The sequence below is a fragment of the Rhincodon typus genome, chromosome 26, assembly GCF_021869965.1.
Source record: "Rhincodon typus isolate 14 chromosome 26, sRhiTyp1.1, whole genome shotgun sequence".
Taxonomy (NCBI): Eukaryota; Metazoa; Chordata; class Chondrichthyes; order Orectolobiformes; family Rhincodontidae; genus Rhincodon; species Rhincodon typus.
Window position 1 is genome coordinate 42,297,649 of NC_063357.1, and position 22,488 is coordinate 42,320,136.

Sequence of the window (22,488 nt, forward strand, 5' to 3'; positions counted from 1 at the left end):
TGCTCCTTACAAATTCTGCTCCATCTAAACCCCTACACTAATGCTGGGAAAATTAAAATCTCCCATCACCACCACCCTGTTGCTCCTACATCTTTCCATAATGTGTCTACATATTTGTACCTCTAACTCACGCTCGCTGTTGGGAGGCCTGTAGTACAGCCCCAACATTGTTACTGCACCCTTCCTATTTCTGAGCTCTGCCAATATTGCCTCACTGCTTGAGTCCTCCACAGTGCCCTCCTTCAGCACAGCTGTGATATCCTCTTTGACCAGTAATGTAACTCCTCCACCCCTCTTACCTCCCTCTTTATCCCGCCTGAAGCATCTATATCCTGGGATATTTAGTTGCCAATCTTGCCCTTCCCTCAACCAAGTCTCCGTAATAGCAATAACCTCATACTCCCAGGTACTAATCCAAGCCCTAAGTTCATCTGCCTTACCTACTACACTTCTCACATTAAAACAGATGCACCTCAGACCACCTGTTGGATGTGGAGGTTGGTGGGGTGATATGTGAGGACAAGGGGTTTTCTGTCTTTTGTTTTTGTTTGGGGAGGGGATTTGAGGGTAGAAGTGCAGGAAATGCAAGAGATGCGGATGAGGGCGTTTTTGATCACCAGAGGGGGGCAAATGGGGGACATCTGGGATGTCTGGCAGTGGAGCGCTCCATCTTGGGAGCAGATATGGTGGAGGCAGAGGAATTGGGAGTAGGGGATCGCATTCTTGCAGGAGGTTGGGTGAGAAGAGGTGTAGTCCAGGTAGATGGAGCCAGTGGGCTTGAAATAGGTGTCCTATAATTGCCTTGAAACTGACACCTTTCCCTGCAACCGCAGGAAGTGCTGCACCTGCCCCTACACCTCTCCCCTCACCTCGGTTCAAGGCACAAAGCAAACTTTTCATATCAGACAGGGGTTCACCTGTACATCTGCCAAATTGGTGTACTGTATCCGCTGCTCCTGATGCGGCCTCCTGTGTATCGGTGAGACCAAGCGTAGAGACTGTTTCGTAGAGCGTCTGCGCTCTGTATGCGACAAATGGCAACAGCTTCCAGTCGCCAACCATTTTAACTACCCCTCCCACTCCCTGGATGACATGTCCATCCTGGGCCGCCTCCAGTGTTGCAATGACGCTGCCCACAAACTGGAGGAGCAATACCTCATATTACACCTTGGGAGGCTGCAGCCCAATGGCCTAAAAATTGAGACAACAAGGTGCAGGGCTGGATGAACACAGCAGGCCAAGCAGCATCATAGGAGCAGAGAGGCTGACGCTTCGGGCCTAGACCCTTCATCAGAAAAAGCTGAGGACGAGGGGGATTCTTTTTTGGTTCTTATTGCGTGGACGGGGTGTGAGGGATGAGGTGCGGGAGATGTGGGAGACACGGTTGAGGGCGTTCTCGACCACCGAGGAGGGGAAGTTACGGTCCTTGAAAAACGAGGACAACTGAGATATACGGGAATGGAATGCCTCATCCTGGGAGCAGATGCGGCGGAGGCGAAGGAATTGGGAATAGGGGATAGCATTTTTGCAGGAAGGTGGGTGGGAGGAGGAGTATTCTAGGTAGCTGTGGGAGTCGGTGGGCTTGAAATGAATATCGGTTTCTAGGTGGTTGCCTGATATGGAGACAGAGAGGTCCAGGAAGGGGAGAGAGGTGTTAGAGATGGTCCAGGTAAACTTAAGGTTGGGGTGGAAGGTGTTAGTGAAGTGTATGAACTGTTCGAGCTCCTCGTGGGAGCACGAGGCGGCGCCGATACAGTCATCAATGTAACGGAGGAAGAGGTGGGGTTTAGGGCCGGTGTAGGTACGGAAGAGGGATTGTTCCACGTAACCTACAAAGAGGCAGGCGTAGCTTGGGCCCATGCGGGTACCCATGGCTACCCCCTTTGTCTGTAGGAAGTGGGAGGAATTGAAAGAGAAGTTGTTGAGTGTGAGGACGAGTTCGGCTAAGCGGATGAGGGTGTCAGTGGAGGGGGACTGGTCGGGCCTGCGGGACAGGAAGAAGCGGAGGGCCTTAAGGCCATCTGCATGGGGAATGCAGGTGTAGAGGGACTGGACGTCCATGGTAAAGATGAGGTGTTGGGGACCGGGGAATTGGAAGTTCTGGAGGAGGTGGAGGGCGTGGGTGGTGTCACGGACATAGGTAGGGAGTTCCTGGACCAAGGGGGAGAAAATGGAGTCTAGATAGTTGGAGATCAGTTCGGTGGGGCAGGAGCAGGCGGAGACAATGGGTCGACCAGGGCATTCAGGCCTGCTGTGTTCATCCAGCCCTGCACCTTGTTGTCTCGGATTCTCCAGCATCTGCAGTTCCTACTAACCCCGGCCTAAAAATAGAATTCACCAGCTTCAAAATCTCCCCATCTCCAGCCTTATCCCATGTCTAACCCTGCCTCCTTGACCTGACACAACCTGTCCATCTTCTCTCCCACCTATCTGCCCCACCCAACTCACTGACCGATCTCCATCACTCCCTACCTGCACTCACCAATCACAATCCCACCTACCTTCCCTTGTCCCACCACTCCTCTATTTGTTTCCCGTTTCTGAAGGGTCCCAACCTGAAACGTCAATTTTCCTGTTCCTCTGCTTCCTGACCTGCTGTGTTCCTCCAGCTCCATACTGTGTTGTTACTTACTTGAGATTGGATAATGTGGGGAGTTCCTTGTGGCTGACTTCAGTCATTACTGAATCACGCACTGTAATCCCCTCTTTCAACAAGGATACCTGAATAACCAGCAGACCTGGAAACTCTGGCCATAGTTCTTCCTCTTTTGTGTAGTTCTGCTGTGCTGTTCCCATTTGTAACTTCACCAGTGCGCGTAAAATTTGAGATGTGATCTGCATGGCTCAGTGTAGTGCTATATTTGGTTACGAAGCCCTCCGAGAGCTATAGCATCATTTTAAAAGCTATACATTCTCCCATGATAGTCATTTTCATGCCACTTAGGCATGCAGCTGTTTTGTTTTCAAAGTTCTAGTTTAGTTTTCTTGGGGATAACACACTATGAAGTCATTTTTTAGAGAAAGGGCTGTAACTAATTAAAATTTAATTGTTGATGTCACTGTAAAGCTACTGTTGATTTATGAAAAGGAACCGGTACCACGAAAAGCTCCTACACCCCCGGCACAGCCGAACTTTCTGGCTAATGATACAGTAACACCAAATCATGGAAAAATCTGTTGGTTGCGATGCTAAGCATTGGGCCTCCTGAAGAAAATACTGTGAGAACCAGAAATCAGGAGGCTTTCGTTTTCATTTATGGAATATGGACATGTATTGGCCTTAAAGTATTGGTAAGCATCCTTCTGGACCCAGTACTGTGTGTTTTTGTACAACTGAATAGCTTTCTAGGCCTTTTCAGAGTGATTGCTGTGACTCTGATTTCACATGCAGCCAAAGCTGGGTAAGGATACCAGATTTCCTCTGCTGAGTGGATATCAGTGAACCGCATGTATCAATTTGGTAGCTCTATAGTCATCATTACTGATACTAGCTTTTTTTTAAAAACAAAAATATGTATTTAATGAACGGAATTTAAATTCCCCGAATGATCATAGAATCGTTACAGTGTGGAAACAGGCCCTTCGGCCCAGCAAGCCCACACTGACCCTCTGAGCATCCCACGCAGACCCATCCCCCTATAACCCACCTAATCTACACATCCCTGAACACTACGGGCAATTTTGAATGGCCAGTCCACCTGGCCTGCAAATCTTTGGACTGTGGTAGGAATCCGGAGCACCCGGAGGAAACCTGCTCACACGTGGGGAGAATGTGCAAACTCCACACAGACAGTTGGCCAAGGGTGGAATCGAACCTGGGTCCCTGGCACTATAAGGTAGCAGTCCTAACCACTGAGCCACCGTGCCGCCTCCAACATTTTATGGCAATAGAGGTTGCCAATATCCCACTCCATTACTGCATCAGATTTACACTTTTAACTATTCCAATACATTTTTGGCTAGTCTCCCACATTTAGCCCTCCATAAACTTGACGTCATGCAAAACTCTATTCCTAACTCTCAAAATCCAGTTCCCCCACTATCATTGTGTTTGATGACTAACACTGACAAAACAGTTAAGAAACATCTTGATTTTAAAATTCTCTTTCCTGTTTTCAAATCCCTCCATGGCCTTGCCAATGTTTACTTCTGTAATCTGCTCCAGTTCATATGCCTCCAATATTGATATCTTGAACATCCCCAATTTTAAATATTCTGTCAACATGCCTTCAGTTACCTAAGCCTGAAGCTCTGGAATACTTTCCCTAAACTTTTCCACCTTGCTATCTTTCTTTAAGGCACTTCTGAAAATGTATTTCTTTGAGTTAGCTCTTGGTCAACTGACTTAATATCTCAATAGAGCTCAATGTCACATTTTGGTTTATGATGTTCTTATAACTGTACTTAAAAGCTCCGAATAAATTGCTGCTGTGGTGGTGGATTATGACCTCAAAGTTCCATATTATTAGTTCAGTTCTCTGGATTACTGGTCCAGTAACATAGCCATTATGCTATTGTTCCTGTTCGTTAGAAAATGTTTTGGTAAATTCTTCTGATTCCCAGTAGAAAGCAAGAAGTGAGTGTCTTGCATTTACATCATGCATCCTTTTGGTCAGGCTTATGAGTTATTGATTTCAAAACATGCCTTGTAATTGGAAAAAGATTCAACCAATAGTGAAAGAACATTAGTAGATGGGGCATTTACTTGACTGGTGTGCATTTCTCTTAATAACCTGTCATGTGCTAATCATCAATCTTACAAGTCTGGGGATTGGGATCTAAGAGTGGGGCGTCAAGAATTGCAGATCCTGGAGATGATCAGCCTCAGATATTGTTGTTTGGATGATTTTTGGTCAGATTGGGAAACCAGTAAAGCCATATTGGAGAAAGAGAGACCAAAAGGCTAATGAATTTTTTTTAAGAAGTGCTTTTATGCGTGGGCTGGGTTACTTAGGGTCTTCAACAGCTGTTCAGCTGATTTGCTGCTGAGTAATTGTTTTTGGAAAGGAACCAGATGATGTTCTTGCTCCTTAATGTTACTGAAATCCACTATGACCAGCATCATTTTCAACTGGGTTATGGAATTTTATTGTTAGATTTGGCAGCTATCTGATCAACCTGGGAGAACTGTGAAACTAACATGACAAAAAAGACCTCCTGAGGGTCAATTTAAATTTCCCAGACTTAGATTGATAGATTTTTATTAGACAAGGGATAGGAAGCAACAATGAGTAAATGGAATTGAGGTATAAAGCAGCAATAATATAGTTGAATGATAAGCATGTTTAAAGAGCTCAATCACCAACCCTTGTCCCTATTGTCCTTTAACAATAATATTGTCAAGGAAGCAGAAAATGATGGAAACACTCAGCAAGGTGGCAATGGGGAGAAAATAAATAGTGTTTTTGATCCTGAACATCTTTCTTCAGAACTGGAGAGATGATAATGCTGAGCAGTTTTTAAACAAGTTTGGAGTCATGAGAAAGGGGAGAAGGTGCATACTTAGAGGGAGAGGCCCATAATAGTATAAAGGGAAAAGTGAATAGCCTTCTTTGCTGCCACTCTGAAGATTCGAGCTTGGATGTCTTTTCTTCCCTTCTTGTTTTTGAGGGTTGGGCCATGGATGTTCATTTGATTTGTCCGCGCTTATGTGCAAGATACTGCTGTGGTTTGCCATTGTCTCCTGCAAGAAAATTTGTAAATGTTCATAAAGCATCATTTGATTTGAATGCACACTGTATTTTTTTCCTCTGAAGCTTGGAAGCTAGAGGTTTTGCACTACAACAACTTGTATAGTGTCTTTAATATAGTGAAATGTCCTAAGGTGTTACACCAAAGCGTTATAAAACAAAGTATGACATTGAGCCAAAGAGATATTGGATCAGATGCCTAAACACCTAGTCAGAGGGGTATGCTTGAAGGAGCATCTTAAATGAGGAAAGTGAGATGAAGAGGTACAGGAAATTAATTGCTGAGTTTGGGACTGAGCAACTGAAAGCGCTACCACTGATGATGAAATGGTTAATCATGAGAATTCACAACAATTAGGGGAATGCAGATATCTCAGAAGATTGTCGATCTGGAGGAGATTATAAAGTTAAATTTACAAATAGTTAACATATTTATTTAAAATTTGTAAAATATAGTCAATGTCTGTGGTTTTAAGGAAAGTATGATGTTTTTCTTTTTAATTCGTATTTTTATTGTTTGTTTCAGATCGATGCCCTAAGTAAAAGAAGCAAAGAAGCAGAGGCAGCCTTTTTAAATGTTTACAAAAGATTAATTGATGTTCCAGGTATGTTACCAAATTTAGCTTCTGACATGGGTCAGTCCATTTCCTGCCACTTCTCTAGTTTTAGGAAAAGATCAGCAGGTCTGGCAGCATTTGTGACAAGAAATCAGAGTTAACATTTTAGGTCCAGTGGCCCTTCCTTAGAACTGACCAGACCCAAAACGTTAACTCTGATTTTTCTTCACAGATACTGCCAGACGGACTGAGCTTTTCCAGCAACTTGTGATTCTTTTTACAGCGTCCGGAGTTCTTTCGGTTTTGTTTAGTTTTAGAAATTTGATTTCTCAATTAGCTCAGACATAAATTTTGTGAATCTGAAACCATATTACAATGGACAGCCAGTATAAGTGAAAAAATATTGATTCACTATAACCAACTGCGGTCTCAGAGAAGACACAGCAGTTTGAGGCACGGAATGTTGAAGATAAACTGACATTGTAAGGGGAAAGGCATCTGCTTGGTCTTTAATGTGTCCACTAAATTCCACTATTGTTCCAGAAATATTTGATGCTGTCATTCTGAACATGGTGGAAGAGAGGTTCCTTTACCATGATTTCAATTTAAGGATTGGTGTAAATTGTTTTCTGTAGTTTAGCCGAAGTGCCATAAAGATTATAATCATTTTCAGAGCCCTTAAGAAAGTTTGCAGATATGTACTTATGTATGATCATATCTGTTAGAAACAGTTGAATTTCCCACACAATTCATGCAGAAATAGCAGGTTTTGTTGTCTACGCATTTTTGTGTTTTGTTTAATTTATTATTTTAGTTACAACAGTGTCAGTACAATTTACATTCCGCCTTATTCTATATTATTTCTATATTGTATAATCTTCACTGCTTTTTTTCCCCTATGTTGGCAAGATTGTGGGGTTTCATGTCTGTGACGTTATCTTGTGCACTGTGTTTATATACAGTTCAGATCCACTGAGACAAATTTCTCTATTCCTTGTTTTCCTCTGTACTCTTCCCAGCCAGTCTCAATGGGTCAGCAGGCAAACTGCTCAGTAAATCATAGCTGCTGTGGTTAGGGGTTCTCATCACGATAACTCACATTGCAAGCTTGTAACATAGCTTGAAATATAGGCACAACTGAATTAGTTCCAAGGTCTTTAGTGTAAAATACTGTTTTGGGCAGCATGTGACTGTGACTAGCTACAGTGCGACTATGTGACTCCATAAAAGCTTATTTCTCACTTGAAAATTTAAAAGAAATGCTGAATAATGAACGTATTTCTCATGGTTCCGACCAGTCGCTTATTTTATAAGCACAGCCATGTTGGCTAAGTAGTAGGCTCCTTTATCGCAGTCATAATTCTGGTATGAATATAAACTCCACCTGATTTCCCCTTAATGCAGCAGTTGAGTTAATTTAGTAGTTGTCTAATTACATTAGCTCAAAGATCCCACCTCTACTGGCCTCGAATACATCTGAAGATGTGATACCATTGGATGAGCTGTGTACAGATATACATGACAAGGAGCTATTCATCATCCTTGGGTGCTAGTGATGCAGTTTACCCATATTACAGTTTCTTCAGATAGCAGTAGAGGTCTTCCAGATGTTTACGTGCAATCTGCAATTGTATTGGCTTTTGAGAAGAATAAAATCTGTTGGCAATTTCAATGTCAAATATTATTGTCCATTTGTCTAGCTTAATTTTTATCAATATAAAATATTTTTAGAGAACAAAATAACACCACAGACATACAATATCATATTGTTGTAACTTTGCTTTTCGGCACAACATGCCTTTATTAGAACATGTCTGGGAAGTAGACAAAGTAGTACATTATGTAAAGTAAGAATCAAATGTATGTTCCGTTCCAAATGGTTAATACTCCGCGAACAGTAGTGTCCAAGAAACATCTAAGCCTTTTTAAGGATAGTGAATTTTGTCATCTTAATGTGACTTCCCCGTAATGTTGGTATAATTTTTCTTTCCTTCCCTATTCTGTGTTCATATTCTCATTCTTTTTCCCCTTACAATGTTCTACACTTCACCCTTTTTGTTCGCCTCTCTTCCTTTGTAGTTTCTTTATTTCCCAGAATGCATTTAGCATGCTTGCCTTCAATGCTCATACCTTTGAGTTTAAGAGTTGGGACAGCATGTTGAGGCTCTATATGACATTGGTGAGGCCTCTTCCGGAGTATTTTGTGCAGTTCTGGTCGCCCTGTTATAGGAAGGATATATTGAACTAGAGAGGTCTCAGCAAAGATTTACCGGATGTTGCCAGGAATGGTGTGTTTGAGTTATAAGGAGAGACTGGGACTTTTTTCATTGGAGCATAGGAGGTTGAGGGGTGACCTTATAGAGGTTTACAAAATCGTGAGAGGCATAGATAAGGTGAATGTCTTTTCTCTAAGGTGGGGGAGTTCAAAACTAGGGGTGATATTTTTAGGCTGAGAGGAGAAAGGTTTAAAAAGGGTATGAGGAGCAATTTTTTTTACACAGAGTGGTTAGTGTATGAAATGAACTGCCAAAGGAAGTGGTGGATGCAGGTACAGTTACAACATTTAAAAGACATTTGGTTAAGTATATGAATAGGAAAGGTTTGGAGAGATATGGACCAAATGCAGGCAGGTGGAAATAATTTAATTTGGGAATACGGTCAGCGTGAACTTGTTGGACCGAAGGGTGTTTTAATGCTGTATAACACCATGACTCTTTCAGTTCTGCTGCCAATTCCTTTAGATTGCAACACCTTTGTCTTCTATCTTTGTCTCTCTTTTCCTTTTGTCTATTTTTCTTTTTTTCCATTATACTCTTACTTTTCTATTTTTTTCCTCTTTCTGATTGCCATGGGTCCTTTTGTCTTGTGTGCCCCATTTCTCATTTGTTTCTCTTCAGTATATTCCCACATTTTCTCATTTTCTTGTTTCCTACTTTTCTTCATACATTTATAACTTTTCCTCTGTTTATTTAGTTGCATTTCACTTATTTTTTGCTTTACTTTAGACTTTCAATATCAGTGTGCCAATAGTTGCAATAATGTGGAGGTTCCGGTGTTGGACTGGGGTGGACAAGGCCAAAAATCACATGACACCATGGCTAGCATTTTAATCGATAGAAATCTGTGTCTCCTTTCTAACTGATTAAAGATTCAACAGGAGGCGGTCAGCTAGCCATTTTTAGGATTGTTACCTTTCTGCTTATAAATTGTGTTGGTATGCTTCCTTTTCCACACTACACTTGGGGATGGAGCAGACCTCTGAAAATTAGTGTTTTCAAATAAACCTGTTGGACTATAACCAATAGTTGCAAAGCAATGAAAGAATTAGATCAGATATTTTCAGTGGTTAGTGTTTAGATTTACTTGGAGCTGGCACATGTGATTTGACAATCACTTTAGTTCCACCCTTTCAAAGTATTACATAAAATGTTTGCTCATAGTTTGTGCAGATCAGATAGAGGAAAAAAAAGCCTGAAGTATGTTGTGTAATTCAAACACTTAACAATATCCAACATTCCACTCAAATGCTTCATCAAGGTTGTAACTGCTTCAGTACTTCAATTCTTGGATTTGACACTTAAATCAGTGCATCAAGTCTCACAGAAATCACTGACTGACTCACTGACATATAGACTTAAGGTGGAAAGGAACATAAGCATTTGTCATCCAAGGCAGTCAGGCTGTTTGAATGCAGTGGCCTATACTGCTGAAAGATCCCCACCCAAAGCATACAGGCTAATAAATCAGTTTAATTCATTTTGACCTATCTACACATTTGGGAAACTACCAAAAAGACATCTTGACACGTCTTTAAAAAAACTAGAACATAAGAACTAGGAGCAGGAGTAGGCCATCTGGCCCCTCGAGCCTGCCCTGCCATTCAATAAGATCATGGCTGATGTTTTTGAGACTCAGCTCCACTTACCCGCCCGCACACCATATCCCTTAATTCCTTTACTGTTCAAAAATTTATCTAGCCTTGCCTTAAAAACATTCAGCGAGGTAGCTTCAACCGCTTCACTGGGCAGGGAATTCCACAGATTCACAACCCTTTGGGTGAAAAAGTTCCTTCTGACCTCATCTGCTTCCCTTTACTTTGAGGCTATGCCCCCTAGTCCTAGTTTCACCTGCTAGTGGAAACAACCTCCCTGCCTCCACCTTACCTATTCCCTTCATAATCTGATATGTTTCTATAAGATCTCCCCTCATTCTTCTGAATTCCAATGAGTATAATCCCAGTCTACTCAGTCTCTCCTCATAATCCAACCCTCTCAACTCTGGAATCAACCGAGTGAATCTCCTCTGCACCTCCTCCAGTGCTGGTATATCCCTTCTCAAGTAAGGAGACCAAAACTGTACACAATACTCCAGGTGTGGCCTCACCAGGACCCTATACAGCTGCAGCATAGCCTCCCTGTTTTTAAACTCCATCCCTCTAGCAATGGTAGACAAAATTTCATTTGCCTTTTTAATTACCCGCTGCACCTGCAATCCTACTTTTAGCGATTCATGCACAAGGACACCCAAGTCCCTCTGCACAGCAGCATGCTGCAATTTTTACCATTTAAAACATAGTCCATTTTGCTGTTATTCCTACCAAAATGGATGACCTCACATTTACCAACATTGTACTCCATCTGCCAGACGTTTGCCCACTCACTTAGACTATCTATATCCCTCTGCAGACTTTCAGTGTCTTCTGCACACTTTGCTCTACCACTCACCTTAGTGTCATCTGCAAATTTTGACACAGCACACTTAGTCCCCAACTCCAAATCATCTATGTAAATTGTAAACAATTGCGGTCCCAACACTGATCCCTGAGGCACACCACTAGCCACTGACCGCCAACCAGAAAAACACCCATTTACCCCTACTCTTTGCTTTCTACTGGTCAACCAATCCTCTATCCATGCCAATACATTACCTGTAATACCATGCAACTTCATCTTATGTAGCAGCCTTTGGTGTGGCACCTTGTCAAATGCCTCCTGGAAATCCAGATACACCACATCCACAGGTTCCCCATTGTCCACCATGCAAGTAATGTCCTCAAAGAATTCCACCAAGTTAGTTAAACATGACCTACCCTTCATGAACCCATGCTGGGTGTTCCCAGTGGGAGAGTTTATATCCAGATGTCTTGCTATTTCTTCTTTAATGATAGATTCAAGCATTTTCCACACTACCGAAGTTAAGCTAACTGGCCTATAGTTACCTGCTTTTGTCTACTCCCTTTTTTAAACAGTGGGGTCACATTGGCTGTTTCCAATCTGTGGGAACCACCCCAGAGTCCAGTGAATTTTGGTACATAATTACTAGTGCATTTGCTATTTCCCTCATCACCTCTTTTAGTACCCTGGGATGCATTTCATCAGGGCCAGGAGACTTGTCTACCTTTAGCCCCATTAGCTTGCCCAGTACTGTCTCCTTGGTCATAATGGTAGTTTCTAGGTCCTCACCTGCTTTCACCTTCTTGCCATCAGTTTTCGGCGTGTTATTCGTGTCTTCCACTGTGAAGACCGACACAAAATAACTGTTTAATGCCTCAGCTATTTCCTCATTTCCAGTTGTTAAATTGGCCTTCTCATCCTCTAAAGGACCAATGTTTACCTTCGCCACTCTTTTACGACTTACGTATTTATAGAAACTTTTGCTGCCTGTTTTTATATTCTGAGCTAATGTACTCTCATAATCTATCTTACTTTTCTTTATAACTTTTTTTGTGGCTTTCTGTTGGCCTTTAAAGATTTCCCAGTCTACTAGTCTTCTAATCTTTGCTTTTTTGTATGTATATTTTTTAATCTGATACTTTCCTTTATTTCCTTAGACATCCATGGCTGAGTATTTCTTTTCCTACAGTTCTTCCTTATCACTGGAATATACTTCTGCTCAGCACTGTGAAGAATCGTTTTGAAAGTCCTCCACTGTTCCTCAATTGACCCATAAAGTTTTTGCTCCCATTTTACCTTAGCTTACTCCTCCCTCATTCCATCATAAACAAAGGAGACTAAGCACAGGACATTGGTACTGGATTTAACCTTCTCATGCTCCATCTGTATTTTAAATTGGGCCATACTGTGATAGTCTTTCTGAGAGGATCCCTAACTGTGAGATCATTAATTATTCCTGTCTCATTACACAGGACTAGATCTAGGATAGCTTGCTCCCTCATAGGTTCCATTACATATTGTTCAAGGAAATTATCGCGGATGCATTCTATGAACCCCTCCTCAAGGCTGCCATGACCGACCTGGTTTGACCAATCGATATGTAGATTAAAATCACCCATGATAATTGCTGTACCATTTTTACATGCATTAGCTATTTCTATGTTTATTGCCCGTCCCACCACAATGTCACTATTTGGTGGCCTATAGACCACACCTATCAGTGACTTCTTCCCTGCTATTCCTAATTTCCACCCAAATGGATTCAACCTTTTGTTCAGTAGAACGTATATCATCTCTCACTACCGCCCTGATATCATCCTTAAAAATCAGAGCGACACCACCTCCCTTACCTTCCTGTCTGTCCTTCCGAACAGTTTGATACCCCTGGATATTTAACTCCCAGTCATGACCATCCTGCAGAGACAGTAGGAACTGCAGATGCTGGAGAATCTGAGATAACAAGGTGTAGAGCTGGATGAGCACAGCAGGCCAAGCAACATCAGAGGAGCAGGAAGGCTGACGTTTCGGGCCTAGACCCTCCTTCAGAAATGGGGGAGGGGAAGGGGGGTCTGAAATATATAGGGAGAGAGGGGGAGGCGGATACAAGATGGATAGAGGAGAAGGTAGGTGGAGAGGAGACAGACAGGTCAAAGGGGGGGGGGGGGATGGAGCCAGTAAAGGTGAGTGTAGGTGGGGAGTTAGGGAGGAGATAGGTCAGTCCAGGGAGGACGGACAGGTCAAGGGGGCGGGATGAGGTTAGCAGGTAGAAAATGGGGGTGGGGCTTGAGGTGGGAGGAGGGGATAGGTGGGAGGAAGGACAGGTTAGGGAGGCGGGGACATGCTGGGCTGGTTTTGGGGTGCGGTAGGGGGAGGGGAGATTTTGAAGCTTGTGAAGTCCACATTGATACCATTGGGCTGCAGGGTTCCCAAGTGGAATAGGAGGTGCTGTTCCTGCAACCTTCGGGTGGCATCGTTGTGGCACTGCAGAAGGCCCAGGATGGACATGTCGTCTGAGGAATGGGAGGGGGAGTTGAAATGATTCGCAACTGGGGGGTGCAGTTGTTAAGTGCGAACCGAGCGTTGGTGTTCCGCAAAGCGGTCCCCAAGCCTCCGCTTGCTTTCCCCGATGTAGAGGAGGCCACAACGGGAACAGCGAATATAGTATACCAGCTGGGCTGGTTTTCCTAATTTTCAATGGAGTTGAAGCTTCCTGCTAACCTGCTGCTTTGCCTTACATTAATTGTTATACGCCCTGTACGCTCACTCCTCCCTTCCCCCTACTTACTCGTTTAAAGTCCTGTTGACCACCCTATTTATCCTTTTCGCCAGAACACTGGACCCGGCCCTGTTCAGGTAGAGTCCATCCCAGCAGTGTAGATCCCTCCTGTCCCGGAACTGATGCTAGTGCCCCATGAAAAGGAAACCCTCTTTCCCACACCACTCTTTTAACCACGTGTTTACTTCCCTGATCCTCACCTCCCTATGCCAATTTGCACGTGGCTCGGGCAGCAACCCAGAGATTCTGACCCTTCAAGAATGCTGAAGAAATTCAGCAGTTAGGTCAGCATCCATGAAGAGAAACAGAGTCAATGACTGGAGTCTTGTATGACTTCTTCAGAACTAAACGCCACATTAATTGTGTTACAATTACAGAAATTCCATGGAATATTAAAAGATTACCACTGGATCAGAAACAAAGCCTAAGGAAGTTCGGTATTAAAGAATTGTATATTTCTCATTTTCAATCTATGTTATAATTTTAATGATAATCATACAGTTACTATTTACATGTTCCTGTATTTTAGATAAAAGGCAAGTATAAGTCAAGAGGCACAACTTTCCTGTTGATCCACACAAATACATGATACTAAAAAAGTCACAATGTGTAAGCAACTCCGCAGACATGCCTCACGAATGTGTTCACTAGAGAAACGTTTGCATACAAATGGCATTTGCATGCATCAAAGTTGCACTCAAACAGTCAAATATAAACTTTGGTGAATATTTAAAAAGTAGAACCTGAGGAAAAGACGAAAGACAGCGGATATTTGCATATTTCAGGGTTGCCTGCTATTTCAGCTGAATTATATATTTTTACAAATATTGTATTCTTCTGTATTTGACACGTATACTGTAATTCCTGAAACTAAATTCCACAAAAACTACCTGCTACCCATTTCATCTTTATTGCCACAGTATCTGGGGTTAATTTAATAAGGGAAACAGAATTACATTCATGGAAATGAACGTTAACCACATTTTCTCATGAGTAATAAAACATGCGAATTCTGAACATTTTTCACAATGAACAAATTGCAGTATTTCCCAAGAACAAGTATAATTTTAATGTAAAGGTCCACTTTTTTCTATTTATAACATTTCTATGATGCTGCTTGGATTCAGAGTTGTACATATAAAGATTGCAAATTTAATGCATAGCTTCTGCTGATATCAGTCCTTCTTGTCAACGAACTAAATTTTCCCTGCCACCCCAACTCCCCCAAACAACATGGGCAATGCTAGATTGTAAAAATGATATTTTCAATATTGAAAACAACAGACTGATTTTCCACTCAAGATTTGAATGACGAGATGAGAATCTCGCTAGTGAGTGGTAAGAAGCCCATTTTTATGTATTTACATCTCATCACTACCTCATCTCAGCTCACTGAAAAGCAATCACCTATTCTCTCATGGGGCACAGCAAAACTAGATGCTAGCCATTCCTGGGATGGAAGTCAGAGCAGACACCTGGCAGCTCCAGTTCACCACGTGCTCCTCTAGGCCTCTTGGACAATGGTCCCCAACATCTCAGGGCATGCTCCATGGGCAGCAAAGGCCTCTACTTCCCACACAAGAAAGATGGCATTGGGTATGCTGACCTCAACATTTCACCAACTTTCAGACAAACGTGGAATTCAGTACTCCAAAGCTGCACTTTGGAGCACAGTGATACCTTATATTGAGATGCTGCTCCTAGGCCAATTTGCACACAGGAAAAGGCATCCATCTCATGCATTGGGGCATGCTGCATCTCAGAGATCTTCCATTTCTCTCAGCACCTACGTGGATGCTCACAACATCTCTGCCTTGCCTTTTTGTGCTTTGCCACCTCATTCAGAACTTATAAACTCTCAGTACTTCTTTCTTGTCTTGCTTTTTAGCGCAAACACAAAGCCAGGCAGCCTCACGCTTGTCAGCAGTTAAGGAGGTGGACATGTTGCTGCATAGCACTGTTCTACATCAATATCACACCTATAGTATGTTGCCAGCAGCTTACGCAGCAAACACACTTTACATGCTTTAACCAAATGGCCATGTCTCAAAGTTCTTGGTCAAGTCAAGATTGACTGCTGCTTGTCAGAGAGTGTCGCCACAGCCAGTAAAGGGCGGCATCTGATGTCAGTCCAGGTGCTTGGATAAGGTCAGTAGGCTGGGTGGGATGGTGAGAATGAGATCAGTATTACTGCAGTACTGGGACTGAACCATAATCAATCCTGTAGGTTAGTCGATAATCCAGTCACCCTTCGGTCAACTGCAGGGACTGGAGGCAATATGCTGGGATGCAGACTAGACAATAACTGTGAAGTGAGGCAACTCAAAATGAAAAGTGGGAGGCAATAGTGCATTAGAGGAACATAAATTACTATGGGAAGAGAAAATCATTGACAGTCACCATTATGCTGGCTTTGATGGGGGGGCAATGCAGTATGATGGTCATAAACTAAAGCAAATGGGAACATCTAGAAGCTCAAAACTGATGAGGCCAACAATGAATGCAAAGTAGAAAGGAACATGAATGCTGAGAGGTGCCCTAGATTCAGCCTGTGACTTACTCAGCAAAGAGTGATCTGTGTTCTTTTCCATCCTCACCTGAATCACAAACGTGCAATGGAAATGGAAAATAGCTGTAACCACAGCCAGAGCTGTGCAGCAAGTGTTTTCTTTCTGTCTGAACATACAGGCTCTACTCATGAACAATGTGAGGCTCTGCAAAGGGCAATTCCATTAATTAAATACTTACATAGTACAAGTTGAAGTCAAACAAAAGCAGGAATTGCTGGAGAAACTTAGTAGATCTGGCAGCATCTATGGAGAGGAAGCAGAGGCACTGTTTCGAGTCCTGTGGCCCATCGTCTGAAGAAGGCTCATGAATTTGAAACACTAATTGTCAGCTGCTGGCACCTGTAGGGGTGGGTGGCCATTCTAACCCATGGTCACAGGGCTAAATACTTATGTAATTGGCTGCTTCCATGGGGGGATTATGGGATACGTTGGATGAGTCAAACTTCAAACAACAAATGCATCAAGGCTGTTACCAATGCAGTTTGTGCCAAATCACACAGCTTCATCTCATTTCCCCATGACGAAATCAGTGCTGCAGCCCAGGTAGTAGGTTCTGCCAACATATCTGCCGTCCCCAGAGTGCAGGGAGAACATCATATCACAATGCAGCCAGCAATACAGGCTGGAAGAGTTGTACCCAAATGAAGCCCAGACCAACTTTCTTGGGGAATGATTTCTTATTGCTATTGGGAAGATTTAAACTAACTTGGTAGGGTTGTGGAAACCAGGAGTCAATACTAGATAGGAATATCAAAGTACACAGAATATTGGGAGAGGCAGGTAGCATGAAGAGTAGGCTTTATAAGCTTTTAGATGGATTCAACATAAGAGGGAAAGAGTCTAAATTGGGATTACTATGCAGTGATTGATAAGTCATAATGGAAAATGATGCTGCACTAACAATGGAGACCTGTCTCAAAGAAGTGTATTGAATGTTCCTGAATACTAGATTCTCAGGAGAGAAACAGAAGAAAGTAATTTATTTTTTCTTAATTCTTAAATAAAGATGAGCATCACTGGGAAGATCAGCATTTGTTGCCCATCCTTAAACCACTGGAGTCCATCAGGAGTGCTTTAGGAGATATTATAATGCCGAAGAAAGAGATGTCCCAGAGAAGGACAGTGTCTATTTGGAACAAGAGGATTAAAAACAATGTAATGTACAGGCCATCAGCTAGTGGGAAAGATGCTGAGGAAGAAATTTATGTGGAATTTACAGAGAAATGCAGAATTATATCGTAGCTATAATGGGGTACATTAATCATATAGACTGGGATAGTAGTCATATAAAGGGAAGAGAGGGGCAAGAGGTCCAAGTGTGTGCGCATGGGTATTTTATTTATGGAATAGTAGTCAACTGAGAGAGAAGGCACAGCACAACTTCATTCTGAGATGGGCCAGGTTGTTCAAATGTTAGTAGGGTAATATTTAAGAGGATGGTGATAATTGTTTGTTTAAGTTGGCTATGCAAAAGGAGAAGTATTACTCCAAAATAAGAATAATTAACTGAGGGGAAACCAAACTCAAATGGATGAGAGTGGACCCAACCTAATAAACCAAAATCAAAGACTTGCAGAGAAAACTGCAAATGAAAAATTAAGTTACTATGACCAGGAGATAAAGTGGGTGTGGCCATGGCACAACTGCATAAAGGAGAAAGGGAGGGAAAGCAATTCAGATCTCAGTAGAAGAACGAAAGAGATAAAAATGAAGATGAAGTATAAAAAGCATGTTTATGACAAATCAGAGAAGCAAACAGCGAGTACAAGCCAATATTAGAAGGAATCCAAAAATTTTCTGTTGACCTGTAAATAGCTAAAGGATATCAAAAGGAGAAGTGCAGTAGATTAGGGATCAAAAGGTGGATTTATGCATAGAGGCATGCTGCTTCTGAATATACCAAATAAGATGATGTCCCGAGGTCACATGAAAAGTAGAAGGGGTGATGGCTCATACTGGGCAGGTTTAAATTTGATAATGAGGAAAAATTAGATAGGAAGTCTGTACTTAAGGTTAATAAACCACAAGGACCAGAAGAATTAAAATAAACCTACTGAAGGAAGCGAGAAAGGAAAGCAGAGTCAGGTCCTATTTTTCTGATCTTCTTTAAAATTAAGTATGGTGTCAAAAGACAAGAGATTTGAAAATATTGCACTCCTACTCAAATAAATAGGCCCCTGGAGATGCAGAAGACAGGGTATTGGGCAGTGAAGAAGGTAAGAATGAGAGAGAACCAGACAGCATTGTGTATGGTGCAGTCAACCAGACAACATTGGGCATGGTGCAGTCAACCAGACAGCATTGGGCATGGTGCAGGGCGCAGTGATCCAGACAACATTGGACGTGGACACTGTGCTGGGGCAGTGAACCAGACAACATTGGACATGATACAAGAACCAGCAGTAAACCAAACGGCAATGGGCAGGGTGCAAAGTGTAGAAAACAAGCCGGGGGGACAGGGTGCAGCGAATCAGAGCGCGCTGGGCATGGTGCAGGCTGCAGAGAACCAGAGAGCACTGGGCATGGTGCAGGGTACAGACTGCAGAGAACAAGGTTAGAAGTCAGAGAACACCACGTTATAATCCAACAGGTTTATTTGAAATCACAAACTTTTGGAGCATTGTCCCTTTGTCAGGCAACTTCCGTGAAGCTGAGAACACTGGGCATCATGCAAGATGCAGACAAGCAGAGAACAAAGGCCATGGTACAGGCTGCAGGACGTATTTGGCCTGGTACAGGCTGCAAAAATCAAGGCAGTCCTGGGCATGGTTTAGTGAACCAAAGAACTGTGGGCATGGTACAAAAGTGCAAAAAACCAGGCTACATTGGGCATAGTGAAGGCAGCAGAGAACCAGAGAGTATTGGCATGGTGCAGAGCACCAGAGAGTACTAGGGATGGTCCAAGGTGCGGTGATCCTGAGAGAAGTGAACAATGTTCCAGCATGCCTTGGCACATTCTGAGTCAGTGATTCAGTGAGTCACAGAGCACAAGACCCAATTCAGGATCTAAGCACAAAAATCAAGGCAGACATTCCAGTATCATACTAGGGAATACCATACTATTAGAGATGCTGTTTTTTTGATGTGGCAGTCTGACAAGGTACCTCTGCCTTCCCAAGTGGACATAAAAGATCCCATGGTCCTATTTTGACGAAGAGCGAGAAGTTATCCCACGTGTTCTGACCAACACTTTTTTCCTGAAAAACATTACAAAAGATGATGATCTGATTATTGTCATATTCCTGTTTGTGGGAGCTTACTGTGCGCATGTTGGCTTTTACATGGCTTCCTGCATTATAATAGCTACTGCACGTAAAAAGCCATTCACTGGGCTGTAAGGTGGACATAAAAGGCACTATATAATGGTGATCTTTACTTTCTGGGCTGTATGTAGCAAAGGAAACATAGATTCCCTTCAAAAATGAATGTTTGTAATGCTGTAACTGAGTATAATTGTTGATCTGGAAATTAACTAGCTTGCATTTTTTTAACCCCCATTTGTCTTCTATTTAGAATCTTAAAGTAAAGCATCAATCCTCATCTGTCACATTTGCAGATCATTATCAATTCCCAATTTTATTCCTTAGAACAATAATCTCAAATTTTTACACGTTATTCTTGTTAAAAGTGACAGCCTAATTGGCCCGTCTGTTAAACATCAAAGAGTTATCTTGTAATTCTTCTCACTAACAATTGCTTCAGGATTTTCACAAGTAATTTCAAATGCATCTTGACCCCTAGTTCCCACACTCTCTTCTCAGATTGAATAATGGTTGTCGTTGCTTTTAGGTTTAGATACTGTGGCAAGTTTAGAGCCAATTTTCTCACTGGTCATTCCTCTCCCATTGGAGCAGCTGTTGGTAGTGCCAACACATTTGCCTTGATCAGGATTAAGCTTGATCTAATAGGACCCTGTCGATCTGTTTTAAAATAAAGATTTGGGGTGGGGGGGGGAAGATATTTTTACATTTGTATTTGTTATTTAAAAATGGCAAGGCAACAGACTGCATGAATTTGTAGAATGTGTATGGTACAACTATTTGTTGTTATTAATGCCTACTTTTTTTTAAAAAAAGGAAAGCCTTGCCTTTATTTAGAAAAGCAAAATATTGCACTTGCTGAAAATCTGAAATAAAACAGAAAATTCTTGAAATACTCAGCAGATCAGGTCAGATCTGTGAAGAGAGAAACAAACTGAACATTTCAGGTGGATGATGACCATTCAGGAGGACTCCAACTTCATCAGACCCACTGAGCATTTTCAATGCGTTCTGATTTTATTGGATTTATATCACGCTTTTCTTTTTACCACTGAACACCTCCAACCAGTGAAGTACTTTTGAGACGTCACTGTTGTCATGATAGCCAAATCAGGATACTTGGGAACAATAGCAAGATCGTTATTCGAATCATGCTTCAAATCAATTTTTATACTGTATGAATGCACTTTTGAGTCAGACATGTCCTCAGCACGTGTTTGTTTATTCCTCCTTTACAGCAAGTAAAAAGTGTGCATTGTCAATACCAGGTTAAGGTTGTAGAATCATGACCACTACTGTGCAACTGAACCAATTGTTTTTGAAGTAGAGTTTCCAGGCCACTTTCAGCAGAGTCTGGCAGAGGAATAGCAGGGCTAACTAAAGATGAATAAATGAAAATAAGAGAAAATGCAATTTAAAAGTTGAGGTTTTGATATTGATATGTCAGGATTTGTATGTTATGAAGTCACATCAAGAAGTATTTGATACAGAATGCTGTCTTTTAAACTGCTTCTGACTTTTTCAACTGTGAAACGATGACTGAAATAAGACAATAAATGTGTGATGATGGAAGATATTGAGATAGATACAGTCGCCTGCAGCCATGAACAATGTCCTATCGAATTCCTTTCTGTTCTGTGCGGACCTCCAAAGTCTTTGTGTGGCAGTGACTTCCAAAGCCAGCAGTCAATACTGAGACTGGCCTTGGCACACTGGTGTATGCGGACCCTCTGAGCCAAGCACACAGCTTAAAGAGAATGTTAGCCATGGAGTCCTGAATGCTGTGTTGCCTGCTTAGTGCCAGGCTTAAGAACATCTCGGGGCTGGAGAAGATGTGGGAGGAGAAGTATCCAGTTGTTGTCATCCATCTTGGTATTAATGACATTGATAGGACTAGGAAGGGGGTTCTGCGGAAAGAATTTGAAGAAGAGGTAAGTTAAAATGCAAAAGATCCAAGATATTCTTTGGGTTACTACCTGAACCACCAGCAAAATAATATATAAATAAAAGTCATGGAGTTAAAAGTGTGGCTGAAAGATTGGTTTTGGGTGGGATACGTTTCAGTTCATGAGGCACTGGCAGCAGTACTAGGGTAGAAAGGAGCGATTCTGGTGGAATAGACTTCACTTAAAATACATTGAGACTAGTGTCCTAGCGAACCAAGTAATTAGGGTTGTAGAAATGGCTTTAAACTAATTAGTTGGGGAAGGGTTTGGGAGAAGGAAAATGTAGGCTACAAAGCTATAGCATTATAGGACATCTATATGAATACCAATACCCAAAGTGGGACGAAAAGGGGCATAGTGTACAAACGTAGAAGAAAGCAACAAATCAGGTCAAAGAGGGTAAAATGGTAAAAAGACAAAATATTGGCTGTTTACTTGAATGTGCACAGTATTCAGAACAAAATAAATCAATTAATGGCTCAGGTAGAAGTTAGCAATTATGTGACTTCTCAAAAAGACAGGCAGTAAGGAAAGAGTGGTGGGTGACTTTGTTATTGATGGAATAAGTACAGTAGCAAGAAATGACCTTGGGTTTTAAGATGTAGGATCTTTGTGATTGGAGGTGAGAAATAATAGAGGAGAAGACACTGGTCATAGTAATTTGTAGACACCCTAACAGTAGCTATATGGTAGGACCGAGAATAAATAAGCAGATAATGAGGGCATGTACAAAAGGTAATACATTAATCATGGGTGACTTTAATCTTCATGTAGATTGGGAAAGTCAAATTGGTAGAGGGTAGCCACAAATAAGGATTCATTAAGTGTATTTGGGTTAATTTTCGAGAAAATGTGTTGTGGATCTAACCAGGGATCAGCTATTTTGGATCTGGTGATGTGTAATGAGGCAATTTTAAGTGATCACAGGAGTGCAAAATATCCTAGAAAAGAATGACCATAACATGACAGAATTTAGCGTTAAATTTGAGAGGTCGAAACTTGGGTCAGAAGCAGCA

The 22,488-nt window shown here is 42.0% G+C and overlaps 1 protein-coding gene across 1 annotated transcript in view; it reads left to right on the top strand.

The window, feature by feature from the left end:
- The window catches only part of cux1b (cut-like homeobox 1b), a 487,386-nt gene that overhangs the window by 223,903 nt on the left and 240,995 nt on the right, over positions 1-22,488 (top strand). Inside the window, exon 4 of the mRNA XM_048612610.1 lies at positions 6,217-6,295. Within this exon, the coding sequence (XP_048468567.1) occupies positions 6,217-6,295 (79 nt within the window). The remainder of the gene's footprint in view (positions 1-6,216; positions 6,296-22,488) is intronic.